The sequence below is a fragment of the Meles meles genome, chromosome 2 (genome assembly GCF_922984935.1).
Source record: "Meles meles chromosome 2, mMelMel3.1 paternal haplotype, whole genome shotgun sequence".
In the NCBI taxonomy this organism is placed as follows: domain Eukaryota; kingdom Metazoa; phylum Chordata; class Mammalia; order Carnivora; family Mustelidae; genus Meles; species Meles meles.
This window is the reverse complement of record NC_060067.1, coordinates 103,484,632-103,497,553: the sequence shown is the minus strand read 5'-3', so window position 1 is coordinate 103,497,553 and position 12,922 is coordinate 103,484,632. Positions and strand designations below refer to the sequence as shown.

The 12,922-nt window shown below is 41.1% G+C and overlaps 1 protein-coding gene across 1 annotated transcript in view; it reads right to left on the bottom strand.

Annotated features, from left to right (window-relative positions):
• DKK2 (dickkopf WNT signaling pathway inhibitor 2) overlaps positions 1-4,323 on the bottom strand; it is a 98,925-nt gene extending 94,602 nt beyond the window's left edge. The window contains exon 1 of the mRNA XM_045997251.1: positions 3,485-4,323. Coding sequence (XP_045853207.1) covers positions 3,485-3,706 — 222 coding nt within the window. The 5' untranslated portion in view covers positions 3,707-4,323. The remainder of the gene's footprint in view (positions 1-3,484) is intronic.
• Between the last annotated feature and the right edge of the window lie 8,599 nt (positions 4,324-12,922).

The following is a 12,922-nucleotide window of genomic DNA, read 5'->3' as shown; positions in this document are numbered from 1 at the left end:
CATGTATATACATTAGTTACAGTCCACAACTTAATTTATCCCATATGCCTATACATATATACACTATCCTTTAAAACCCGTAAGCAATAGCTGAAAACAGAAAGTCAAATTAAAACATATGTGTGAATAATTCAACAAAATCATTTTTGCTCTTTCTGTATCAATCACCTGAATACTGTCATATTCAATTTTCTATGTCATTTTCCATCACAACTTATAACTGTCTTTGAAAGCAAACCTAAAAATGAGAACTGTAACACCTCTGGAGAGCAGTACATTGTCTTTCTGGGCTCTCTAAATATTTCCTGAAATTAAAAACCATCTTTTCTAGGAGTGATTTACAAATAATCCACCTTGCCTCCTGAACAAATTGAATTCCTATATTCTATATGGGAATATATTCTATATATTCTATATTTAATATTCCTAATTCCTAATGCCCATATCCTATATTCCTAAGAATGTTTACTTCATATGAAAACAGACTACATTGAATCAAGAAAACATTGGGGCCCATTTTGCCCATTTTCACTTTTGTAGATTAATGAATTATTAAATTCCTTCAATAATTTATTCTGCAATCACAATAAAATTTTTATTTTAGTTCTCTATTCTGAAAGTACGTCAGAAAAAATAGACAATTATTTAATTTTCACTTAAGGAAAAGAAGACCGAAGACTAAGTTTCTAAAGTGCCTACTTGAATTTGCATCCTACAGTTTCCTGTTCCTGTATCCTGTATCTCTGAAACACATATATTTCAGCATCAGTAATCAAGGATGGAGAGGAGGACAAAAATTAAATGATCAGGCCTTAGGATGACACTGCATAATTAGTTGGTACTAATATTTTATTTACTTTATTTCCAATCTTCTCAATCAATCATATTTTTCTATTTCTGATGGATAAAAATTCAGCTCAGCTACAATTCAGTTCTAGGTTTTGTGTTTTTTTCTCCAAAAAAGGATGTGGCATCTTCCTGTTTGAATAGACTTTCTAACTTCCATTCCATTACTGAAAATTAGAGTCCTAAGAATCTCAGAAACCACATAGCTAAAGAAAGTAAAGAGACCCATAAATATTCAAAGAATTTCTCTTTCTACTTCAAAGAAGATAGATTTTTTTCTGTTTGTTTCTTCATAATAATATATATTATAGATCACCCGCTAAGCACTCAAGAAGCCAGAAAATAACAAAAGATAATCCTATTTTCCATCTATTTTACTTCGATTCAACTCAGTGTTTTATGTTACCACTATCTCTCAAAATTACCATTTTCTCACAAATCTGACATCAAATCTTAAGGATATATAATTAAGGAAATATAATGATATATATTCCACGGAACTGCTAGGTTATCGAGAGTATGCAAGAATTTCAACTTGAAAGACAGAAAGGAAGAGAGAAAGAGAAAGAAAGAAAAGAAGGAAGGAAGAGAAGACTAAACTCATTTGTAAAATAAATAAATTTTCCATCTGAAGACATGCAAATAGAGTTGCAACCTCTTTAAGGAGCAGATATTTGGAGAGAGCAAAAGAGACATATCAAAACATAAGGCATAAACTGGATTGTGGGCGGCAATCTTCAGTTTAGTCCATGTAACCCCACGGCTAATGACAGTTTTGACATAACTGATAATTTGATTCAGGAACATCAAGTGTTGGGGCCCAGTGGTGACAGAAGCAGAAAGCCTTTTACAGAATCTCACAAATGTACATGGATGAGAATCGAAAGGAACCTCAAAAGATCACTGGGTTCATCCCTCTGTCCTTGGCTGAACTAAATAAACATCTAGCTCTCTTCAACAACCTATAAGCTGAAATTTGAAGTCAGTAGCATTGGAGAAAAGTCTTATGATTTGGATTGACAGCATCCTTTCTTTCCAACCTTCACCTCATCTCATGACAATAGATATCTAAGAGAACGTTATGTCCATTACTATCGAAAGTATCAGGGTGTTTAGGAGGGAAGAGTAAAAGGGAATGAAAATGGTCACATAAATGTGGAGGTACGTGCACATGTGAGAATGCGCAAAGGATATGTATGCATGTAGTAAGTATGCGTGTATATATAGTTTATTTCCCTTGAGATCTTAAAAAAAAATCTTGTGATTGTAGACTTTGTATTTCTTTGAAAAGATAGCCGAAATGGTTGCCATTTCAAAGCCTAAGTCAAAGAATTTCAAAACCATTTCAAAGCATTCTGGAACTGCAAAACTAGCAAAATTGTCCCCGTGAGAGGGCAGTAGGGGACCAAGCGCTGGGCAACTTTTCCCTCCCTGTCCATCCAGGACTGGCCCTTGATCTCACCCCTTACCCAGCCGCCTGTGATAGGGGCAGGGGCAATGGAGGACACCGAGAGTTCGCATAGGGGCTGCAGCAAGCTCCTCTGATAAAACAGGGAAACCCGGGCTCCCTGGGGCAATGAACCACCTTCATGGGTTGACAGTTGTGCTGAGAGGGGCGAGTGCTGTTTGGCAAACGAGCTTTCACTTCTGGCTTCCTACAGAAGGAGCAGAAAGGGGGAGCTGTCCTGGTTCCCAGTGCCCACAAGGGCCCCCTCTCTTGGCCATTGCGCTCCGACCACAGCAGTGCGGAGGGTGCACGCTCGTTATATGGTGTGTATGTTTGTGTAACATTTTGCATGCGACTGTCAATGTATCTATGTGACAGAGAGACGCCCTCTTGCAAAAATGCATCCGGGATCCACCTTGCTATATCGCAGGCACCCCGGTCGCCCGCGTTAAGATGCTGTCACTGTCGCTTCATCAGATAGCTCCCACCTGAATGATTTATGAGGCTACAGAAGTGAGAAACGGAGCGTCTATTGAAGTTTTCTGCCTGTGACCTCACTTCTTTGAAGGAAGAAAGTGGTTGGGAGGGGAACAGAACCTGAAAGGGGGTAAATTCCCCATCTAGATTGTGAAATGTAACGGTTGAGAGACCAAGATTTGGCCTCTGACTGTTAGGATTGGAAGCCCATTCTGCGACTTAGCGTTAGCTTGTGCGCTTTGGGTAAATCTCTTAATCACTCCCTAACTCATTTTTTTCATTGGCACAAGGGAAAAAGTAGCAGCGACTAACTCATAGCGTTGGGAAGATTAAATAAAGGTAAGTTCTTAGAATGGTGCCTGACACAAAATCTTTGCTATGTGTTAGCTGCTATTAACATTATCGTCAGCATTGCCGTGATAAATTTGGAGAAGAACCATTCCCCACCGGTACACACTGGATCTTGTACCTGCCCAAGTCCCCAAGCAAAGGTGGGAGAACCCTAACCCGCCCGCTCCACGCCCCCCAGCACCAGCAGCCGCTAGCCACCCGCACCAAAGAAGATCTGCTTCTGGGAAGCCCTCCCCAGCTGTGGTGCGTGCCCACACGTGGGGGCGCACTTGAAAGGTTGAGGGGTGCAAAGGCAAATGCACGCTCAAGAGCACTGGTGCCTACCGCTCTTGGCTGTAGAGTGTATTGGGAGTGTTTTCCTACCTGCCCCAGGTTTTTGCCCTTCTTACTGCCGCCGAAAGCCAGTCCTTGGTATGTGCCCGCTGATCGATTGGCGGCCTGGGCAGGCGTCTCCCCGCCCAGAGAAGACTTGATGGAGTTGAGTTTGGCCCGCGAGCTGCCAAGCTGTGAGCTCTCCACCATCAGCACCGCGGCCAGTAGGAGCAGACAGCGGGACGACTCCTTGCCCCGCATCAGCGCGGCCATTTCCCGGCGAGGGGTCCCCGGGGAGGCACAGAGCCTGGAGGGGTGCGGGTGCAAAGGGAGAGAGGACCCCAACACCGGGCCCCCTCACTCGGGGTGCGGGGGCTCGCAGGCTCTGTTCCCCCGACCCCACTCGGCTTCGGGGGCCCAGCACTGTGTGAATTCAGTCTCACGCCTCAGACCAGGAGCGAGAGCGACCCAAGCAAGACCCGCTTCTCCACCAGGGCAGGAAGTTCTGCAGGAACTGGAAGCAATCAAAGGCAAGGCGCCTTCTCGCCAAGGAGGCGTGACCCGAGGTGCAAGAAGACCCAGCCCCACAGACCGCACCGCTTCAGTTGCTCCTTGCCGGGCACCACGGTGTTCCCGCCGGATCTCCGCGGTCCAGTTCTCTTAATTGGCTCTGGAGGGCCACACCAGTTCCTTCGGCCTCAGTTGCTTTTCTCTCCTCTTTTCCTTCCTGACCCTTTAGTCTCAACCTTTGCAGGACACAATAATAGCGGGCGCTATTCGGGGAGGGGGGATGGTCAAGAACGCCCCAGACCGGACTGTCGAGGTCTGAGGAGAGCCGAGGTCTCCCACGCGCGCTGGCACGGTCTTGACGAAGTGTCGCTCCCGGATTCACACCCGGCCGCCTATCCCAGCCAGAGGCGCAGCAATGCCCTGGGAGCGGTCGTGTGCGCCGCGCGGTCTCGCTCTCTCCGTTTGCTCTCTCACCGCCGCCCCCTTTGCTTTTTATAGCTTCCCACAGTGGGGTTTTTTTTTTTCTCCGCCCCCAATTCAAGAGTGACAAAGAGTGAAAACGTTTCTCTCACCCCCCACGTTCCCGCCCCACTCCTCTGCTTCCCCCTGGGGCTCTCCCTCCTGCCTCTCCTTTTTGCCCCCTCCCACACCCCTCTGCTCGCCACAACAACTGAGAAAATGGGATTCATTCCCAGGGGAACGTGAGGCCTCCTAATTCCTGACAACAGCTCTGGCGGGTGGAAAGACCTTTGGAAACAGACGGAGGGCAAAAGTGGAAGTGGAGAGGGGCAGGTTGCCTCCGCCCTTGGGGACCGCCAGCGCCATTCTTTAGGTTCTCCAACCCATCTAAGGTACTTGACTCCTAGAGGAGCACTAGAAAAGCCCCATGGAAGGTTTGGAGAAGTGAGCATCTGGGCGTACAGAGCATGCGGTCTGTATGCGCAAGGGCCCAAGCTAGGTTTTTAGTCTGTGCCTCCCAGTGTGTATGTGAGGCTGCGCTATGTTGTGCCAGGGGGTGCCCAACTGACGTGGACGGGGACTTTGGAACTGGGGAGAAGAGGACCAGGAAAAAAAAGGGAACGATGTTCCTACGCTCACCCGGGAGACCTTTGGAATTTTCTAGTCTCCACCTTTTGTACCCCCCAACTTCACGACCCCACCACACACGCAGCGTACGTTTACGTCTCCGCGGGGTTGGGAAAAATGGGGTGCTTTGAGTAGTGTCGGAGGGTTTCAGCCTCGCATCTTTACTGTGCTAGAGGAAATCCCAAACGGGAATGATGGGAGGCAAGGAAGCCTTGGAGGTCCTGCCTTCCTCAGCTCCCTGCCTCTCAGCCTCTGGGAATTCCCGGGGAAGCCTTCCCTGCCAGCCCCCAGGCGCCTCAGGTCCGGTTTGCCTCTGAGAAGGTGGAAGGAGGTGCAGAGAGGGGCTGGGACGGGCTGGCGCGCAGCGCTTGGGGGCGCCAGTGGCAGCGGCCCGCCGGGGTGCGGAAGCACTGGCAGGAGACAAGCTGTCCCAGACAAGCTGTCCCAGGCAAGCACAGGGCTCTGGTTTGGAGCGGTTTGGTGGTTAAGTGCCAGTGTTTCTAATGCAACGGGAAGGGTTGTTTGGGAATTGTTGCATTTATCCTTTCCATGGTCTAACGCCTGTGCGCAGACAAATTGAGACAGTGCCTCAAGTTGGCAGCTAACATCTAGAGAATGAAGCTGATCTCCTGAACCGCATTATAGACCTGATCTTCAGACCCGGGTTCTTCAGTTTTCATACCTGATGCAGTTGCACACGAGCGTGTACAGGAGTATACATTGAACATATTGTCTCTAAATGAGAACGATAGTGACTCTTTACCCAAAAAAAGGGCTGAGTTCTAAAGTGTGAATTTATGGCTGGGTTCTCCCAGACAGCACCCGCTTTGCATATTTCCTGCCCTGATCTGTGGGTCTGTCTGGCCTGGAATGCTTCAGTTTCAGATTTTTTTTTTTTTTTTTAAACATCACAAGCAAAAGGGCATTAAAATTTAAGGAAACTTCTGGAATCTTTTCTTATCTTTGACTTGCTTTTGTGCTTTCTTAGGTTAGAGATTTTCACGTTGAATTTTTTTTCCCCACTTTTTAAAAAATATCCCTAGAAGTGGATTTGTAAGGACAAAGGAACCATTCCAGGCACTAGTGGAAGGCAAGGAAACTCTATTAAGTACTCGTGATTCATTGTTTACACCTTAAAGAGGGTATTATCTTTTCCTGGATATTCCAGTTGGAAAACATTTGAGTAAAGGAGAAAATTAAGTTAGAAGACTATTGGTTAGGAATTTTTCAAGAGTATTTTAGAGCAAAAGGAAAATTCAAAAGACAGCTAAATATGTAGGCAAGAAGTCACTCTACATCCATTTGAAGGTTGTAAATATCCACCATCAGCTAAAGAAGGAATAAGTGAACCAAGAGAAAATCTGAAGATACTTTGCCTGTTTCCATCAGTTCCCTCTTTTCTTACTTCCAACCAAAGCAAGATCCTATATACTCATACCTAACCCTTGTCAATGCTCTGCTGAAAAGAAAAATGATATCAAGCTCAGCTTCTTTACTCTCACAAAAGCCTTCAGCTCTGAGTATCATGATAGAGATTATCTCAGAGGCTTACCCAACACCTTACAAACTTTAAAAGCAAATTTTTTCAAACCAGAGTTGAAAATCAAAGTTCACTTTTATGTGCACAAATATTTTCCCCATATGTAAAACTAAATCACACTATGGAATCAAATGCTACCACATACACGATTATACCCGAAACAGAGGTAAAAACTAATTGCAGTCATGATCCAAATGTTCTCTGTACAACTGTATAATAGAAACAGGCACACATAACCCACATGTAGACAAATAGATATGCATACACAAAATCAACCAACTGTAAATAAACATAATCCTTTGGATTACTATCATAACCACACATGTGTTTTCTCATGTATGTTTTTATAAGTACGAAGATACAAACTTCATATTGTACTTGAGAAAACATATTTTTATGCATTTTGTAATAACATCATTAGGGAGTAAACATATAAAAGCAACACTGTACAGAAGTGAGGGTAGGGTTTTCTTATTCAGAAGAAAGTACCTCTATGAACACTTTTTCCTTTGGCCATATTTTCCTTCTTTGCTCCTCCAGTCAGCTTGGTTCCATCAAAAACAAAAAAAACAAAAAAAAAAAACAAAAAAAAACACAAGTGTCTTAGTAGTTGTTTCTGGGTCCTGTTTCCCTTCTGACTACTTAGCCTCAAGGTGAGCTAAGGGCATATACATCATTCCTTTATTCTTGTTTTCTACCCCATTCTCTCTCTCCCTGCATTGGTAACCACTTCCTACATAAGTCTGCTTAGCAGTTGTTCATACACTCAATTCATACGTATTAAGTTTATGGTTCTGAAGAGCCAAAGGTGCATAAGTCAGGGCCTTGGCTATGGAGGGGCTTGTGGTCCACTGTCAAGGCCTTGCCTCACTGAAATCTGCCTCTTGCCCTTCTCAGGAGCCTTCCTCTGTTCTCATCTGCTACTGAATTCTACCAACTCTGGTCTCTCACAGGGTATCAAGAACTTCTGCATTGAATGAATTCTGACTGAATTCATGTGACTGTGGAAATAAAAGAAATTAGAGATGTCCCCCAGAGTTTTTCCTTTTCTTATAAGTTGCATGTACACGTTTATAGTGTACAAAGAGACAATATTCTTACATTTGTGGTTGAACCCCAAAGAAATGACACTAGTGTGGTCATTTTAGGTTGGTAAGAACAGACATATGGTATTATGGCAAATTTGGGAAGGGAGAGTATATTTTAGTAGCCCCTTTAGAACACCAAATCATCTTGTCCACACAGGATGGACATGACAGACCTTCTTGTTGGATAGTATAAGATTTGAAAAATATTGTTATGTGGGTTTCCTCTCTCCATAGTAAACAAGGCCACCTGGTTCTCTATTCTAGTAATACTCAACTCTTCGGATCTTATCACATGAGAATTTCATATTTCTCACACTGCCTATAAAATAATAGTACCATATGTTGCTGTCAATTACATTTTAATTAACCTTCAGTAAATGTAAGTTAGCACTGGTATTGTGAACATTTTTGTGTTTCTTGATTGGACTAATTTCCATACCAGATAGAAAATTTGCATTTCCCATTTGATCCCTATCATATTTTCAGCTACTAACCCTTTTCTTCCTTGATGTCATGGACAACAAGACCAGCTAATGAGAAAAAAACCCATCACTCACAGTTTAGGTGCCAGCTATACTTGACACAAACACATACAAGTGAGATGGTTTAAGGGATTTCACAGCGAACCAGAAACATAATTCCTTTGTTAATGGCTTGGGTTTTGATCCTTGACATATTAATCATCTTCTCAATATGTTATCTGCCACTCAAATGAGAATTATTGAACAGATTCCCCCTAGCACCTGAGCCCAGCTAATAAAAAGTGAGCAAATATTATAGTAAAAAAATCAAGTGGATAAAACTCTTCTGATTCTTGTGCATGTGAGAGACCTTTGGTGAAATGGAAATTAGAAACATTCTCCAAATGTTGAACACCAAGCCTTTCCTTTTGTAATGTGCAAATTTCTGCTTGTTCTATATACTGCGAATCCTTCCTGGTGGTCCACTTACTCCCACTGCTGAACTCTGGCAGGCTGTTTCAAGATTCATCTTTGGAAACTACTACACTTGGCTGTGAAAGGGAAACATGCTTAATTCTTAAGAGAGGTTCATTGTAAGAAATATCATCTTGGTGAGCAAGAAAACAAACAACTTCTCAATAATCTGGACCAGGGGCTTCCAAACTCTGCTTCTTAGGTCTCCAGAGTTCTAGAGAAGTTAAAGCTGCTGTATTTTTTTTATAGAAAGGGCTCTAGAAACGTGACTTTTAAAATATCTGCTTTTGTTGTTGTATCTATTTGAGGGAGGAATGTATTGGTTGATTGGTTGGTTTTAATCAACTGTTAACTGCTAAGATTTAGAAGCCACAGTAAGTTAGGCAAATGTTCTATGAGCCCTCAACCTGCCAACAACACTATGGATTGATTTCTACTCTGTTATTATTACAGATTATTTCCAAAACAAACATTAGTTAAATGGAGAAACTATTGAAAATCTGGCAATTTATTCAGTCAGAAATGATTTGGTCACTTGAAGTAGAGAGTCTTAAAAAATAGAAGGGCAGAGTAGCTAATCCAGTTATGGTACAGTGTGTTTTTTCCCGTCAGTGATCTGAACCTATGACTAATGACTAAGGAAAAACTTCAACTAGAAAAAAAATTGTGTCATAGATTGAAAAATAATGTGAGAACTATTTGCAAAAAATAGGAAAATAGGTTCCCAAGTGGCAATTTAAAAATCTGTGTTTGAAGCATAACCAGGGCTTGGTAACAGGGAATGTAAATTGTGTTTAGTTTATTTTTGATGATCATTTTGCAATAGACCCTACTTTTTCATACTGTAGGAATAGGCTACAATGCCCAAAAGCAATCTGAGGTATGAAAAGTTAAGATATTAAACTACAGCTACCTTAAGGAATTTTATAGGTATCTGGCTTGGAATATATAGAAGTAATAAAACAATAATAATAAGCACAATATATTAAATGCTTACTATGTGCCAGCTTGTGAAGTACTCTACATGCATTGCATGTGTTATCTCTTTTTTTTTAATAAAGATTTTATTTATTTATTTGACAGAAAGAGATCACAAGTAGGCAGAGAGAGAGAGAGGGAAGCAGACCCCCTGCCAAGCAGAGAGCCCAACACGCAGCTCAGTCCCAGGACCCTGAGATCAGGACCTGAGCCAAAGGCAGAGGCTTAACCCACTGAGCCACCCAGGGGCCCCACATGTGTTATCTCTTATTTGGGTCCCTTAGTTCATGCCTTTAAAACAATGTCCAGTATTAAAACAATACTGAACAAAGAGTAACTGGCAGCAGAGCAGGCTCTCATTTTAGATGTAATGCCCAGTTATGGCAACAATGTGGAGCATACCTGAAAAAGGAGAAAATTCCATCACTGCAATAGAACTTAACACTGATTCCTCTGCAGGAGCTTAACTTGGTACCTGACTACAAATAACATCCAGAATAGAAGTAGATGGGTACATATATTACATCTTTGTCCAATGTAGTAAAGCCTCTCGGAAACTGGGTGTTTATTTAGCAGAGAACCAGAAAAGGCTCTCTGCTCTAAAGATGGTGTCTTATTTTGCTCTTAGTCTGCTGCTATAACAAAATACCACAGACTGGGTGGCTTAAACAACAGAAATTTATTTTCTCATCGTTCTGGAGGCATGAAGTCCAGGATCAAAGTTTTGGTAGGTTTGGTTTTTTCTCAGGCCACTCTCCTGGGCTTGCAGATGATGACCTATGTCCTCACATGGCTGTCCCTTTCTCTATTTGGCCAAATTTTCTCTTTATAAAAGAACACAAGTCATATTGCATTAGGGTCTACCCTAAAGACCTCATTTTAACCTAATGACCTTTTTAAAGACCTTATCTCCAAATGCAATCACATTCTGAGGTACTGGGGGGGTTAGGGTTTTAACATATGAATTTGTGGGCGGAACATAATCCAGCCCCTAACAGATGGATTTATAAACATAGTGCGCATTAAAACATTTGGACATTTGGGGAAGGAATAACATTTCTGGAACCCTACCAAAGTTCCTAAACTTAATGTGAGAGATGTGTCATACGTCCATTTAAAAACATTATTTAAATTTGTCCTATTACGTTTTACCTCTGGCCTGTGTTAATGGTATTAAGTTCCTCACCGTCCTTCTGTGTGTGAATTATGGCTGAATACAAACCCAGCTGACTGGGTTTGAATATGATTGTCAAAGATTCCACTGGGGCCCTGATAAAGAAAACAAAGAATACAAGCTATTTGCCAAGAAGATAAGGTCATTGTTACATTTAAAAACAGCACTTTGTTAACGAAAGATGGAAACAATAAAATACAGGAGTATATGATACGAAAATGAAATCATTGTAGATCAAAGAAAAAGGAAGTGGCAATCAAAAATAGAGTGATCTAGCAATCAGTAAGTTGTTCTGTTACTAACTTAATTTGTCCATTTATTTAATTTGATTTGTTCCATTTACTCAGTAAATTAATAGCCAGTTGGAATCACAGTACCTTTAATTAATTCAAGGCAGTGCTAAATATGTGGAAGCAGAGGGAATCTCTAATTTCATTGAAACTACTCTTGAAATCATATTTTAATATATGTGCACTTTGACCACTTAGTTTTTAAATTATCAAGAAATCTGAGAATAAGCTCAGATTTAATTCCGGTTTTTTTGTTGTTCTTTCTGAAATCCATAAAATGCTATTTTTGTTGTCAGCGTAATTTGTATATATCTAAGATCAAATAAGACGGAGAACATAACAACTGTTTCCGTGTTCTAAAATTGGGTTAGCCTTGTTCTCCAATGCCAGTGTTCTATTTTAATTAATAAGAAAATGAAATTCTCAAGTCTCTTATCAATGGACCTTTTAGGTATCAAAATGTATTCTATATATATATGATCTTAACATTTAATAGAATTATTCAAATTTTGAAAACTATCCTTTTGTTCTACAATACTGAATATATTTCCTCCACTTAACACCAGAGCCAGCACTGGGGCCCTTTCTAACATGAAAAGCCAAGATAAAATTCTAACCTCCTAAGTACTATTTTCAAATTCAAAGAATTGTCTGATTTTCCCTCTACATGTTTGCATAATTCCACAAGGTGGTTCATTTAAAAAGCCCACACCTGTAAGTTCTGATCAGAAGTTATGCCTATTAAAATCTGCCATATTTCATTCTCTTTAGTCAAGAGTAGATAGAGTCTAAGACTGTTAATTATAAGTTAATTTGTATACTATCTGCCACGCATTTGTAAAGCAGTTTCTGAATATAGTAGACATGATCATCTGCTTTTCTTTTTCTATGACCATTTAATATGAAAATGCCTCTAAGGAAACCACTCTAAGTAATGCCTCTAAGTAAATCTATACATATCGGGGATGCAAATTGCAACCCATTATGATATTATTCTCTGACAAGAGATGAATTCCTATCGGCTGTTAGAAAGGGACTTAATTAAAAAAAAAATCAATGATCCTACACAGTTATTATCAGTCTACAAAGACTAAGAGAGGTCCAAGTTCATGCAGCAGAGGGCAGTAATGCACAATTATCAGTAGTAAGAAAGATGAAGAATTGGAGATCATTACAAAGTAACTTTTTTGGAGAAAAGCATTTAGACCTTTCTTATGCCAGTGTTAATGGAAGGTAGAGTCCTGATGAAATAAATTGTCTGTTTTTCCCTTGAAGATGTTGTAATACTTCTGAATCCTAGATTTAAAAAGATTTTTTTTTTTTAAAAAGAAAGCTTTTCCTTACCCAGCTTACACACAAGGAGCCATCTTTCTTTGTCAAGGTCAGTGCAGTGGTTGCCCATGTGGCACTAAAGTCTCATAAAAATTCTTCCTAACAACTCAGAAACAAAAGCAGATAAACAATGTTGAAAATGGTCTAATGACTGTGCAGAATGCGTTTGAAATGAACCACACAATTTAATCTTACTACCACTTTAATTTCAAACTGTCTTTGGCTATGTGAAAAAAAAAATGCAACAAAACCTCAAGACCTCAGTTCTTACCCTTCTTTTAGCTTTTGTGACTGCCCACCAACAAAACAATATTTGCATCTTTTTTTCCTGGCTCTTTACAATGCTACTTCAACAAGCTACCTCCCTCCTCGAGGATTCACTCTGTCCTCACTTTGTCCCATGTTCTACTACTTGCAATAAACATCAAATAAAGGGGCTTCCACACGAGGGTTAATGTTATTCAAAAAGCCTATGGGTAAAAATTTGAAGGTAGAGTCTAGGAATACATTGTGGTGTGTTTTTCAAACTCCTGCTATACAAAACCAGGAAAAAAAG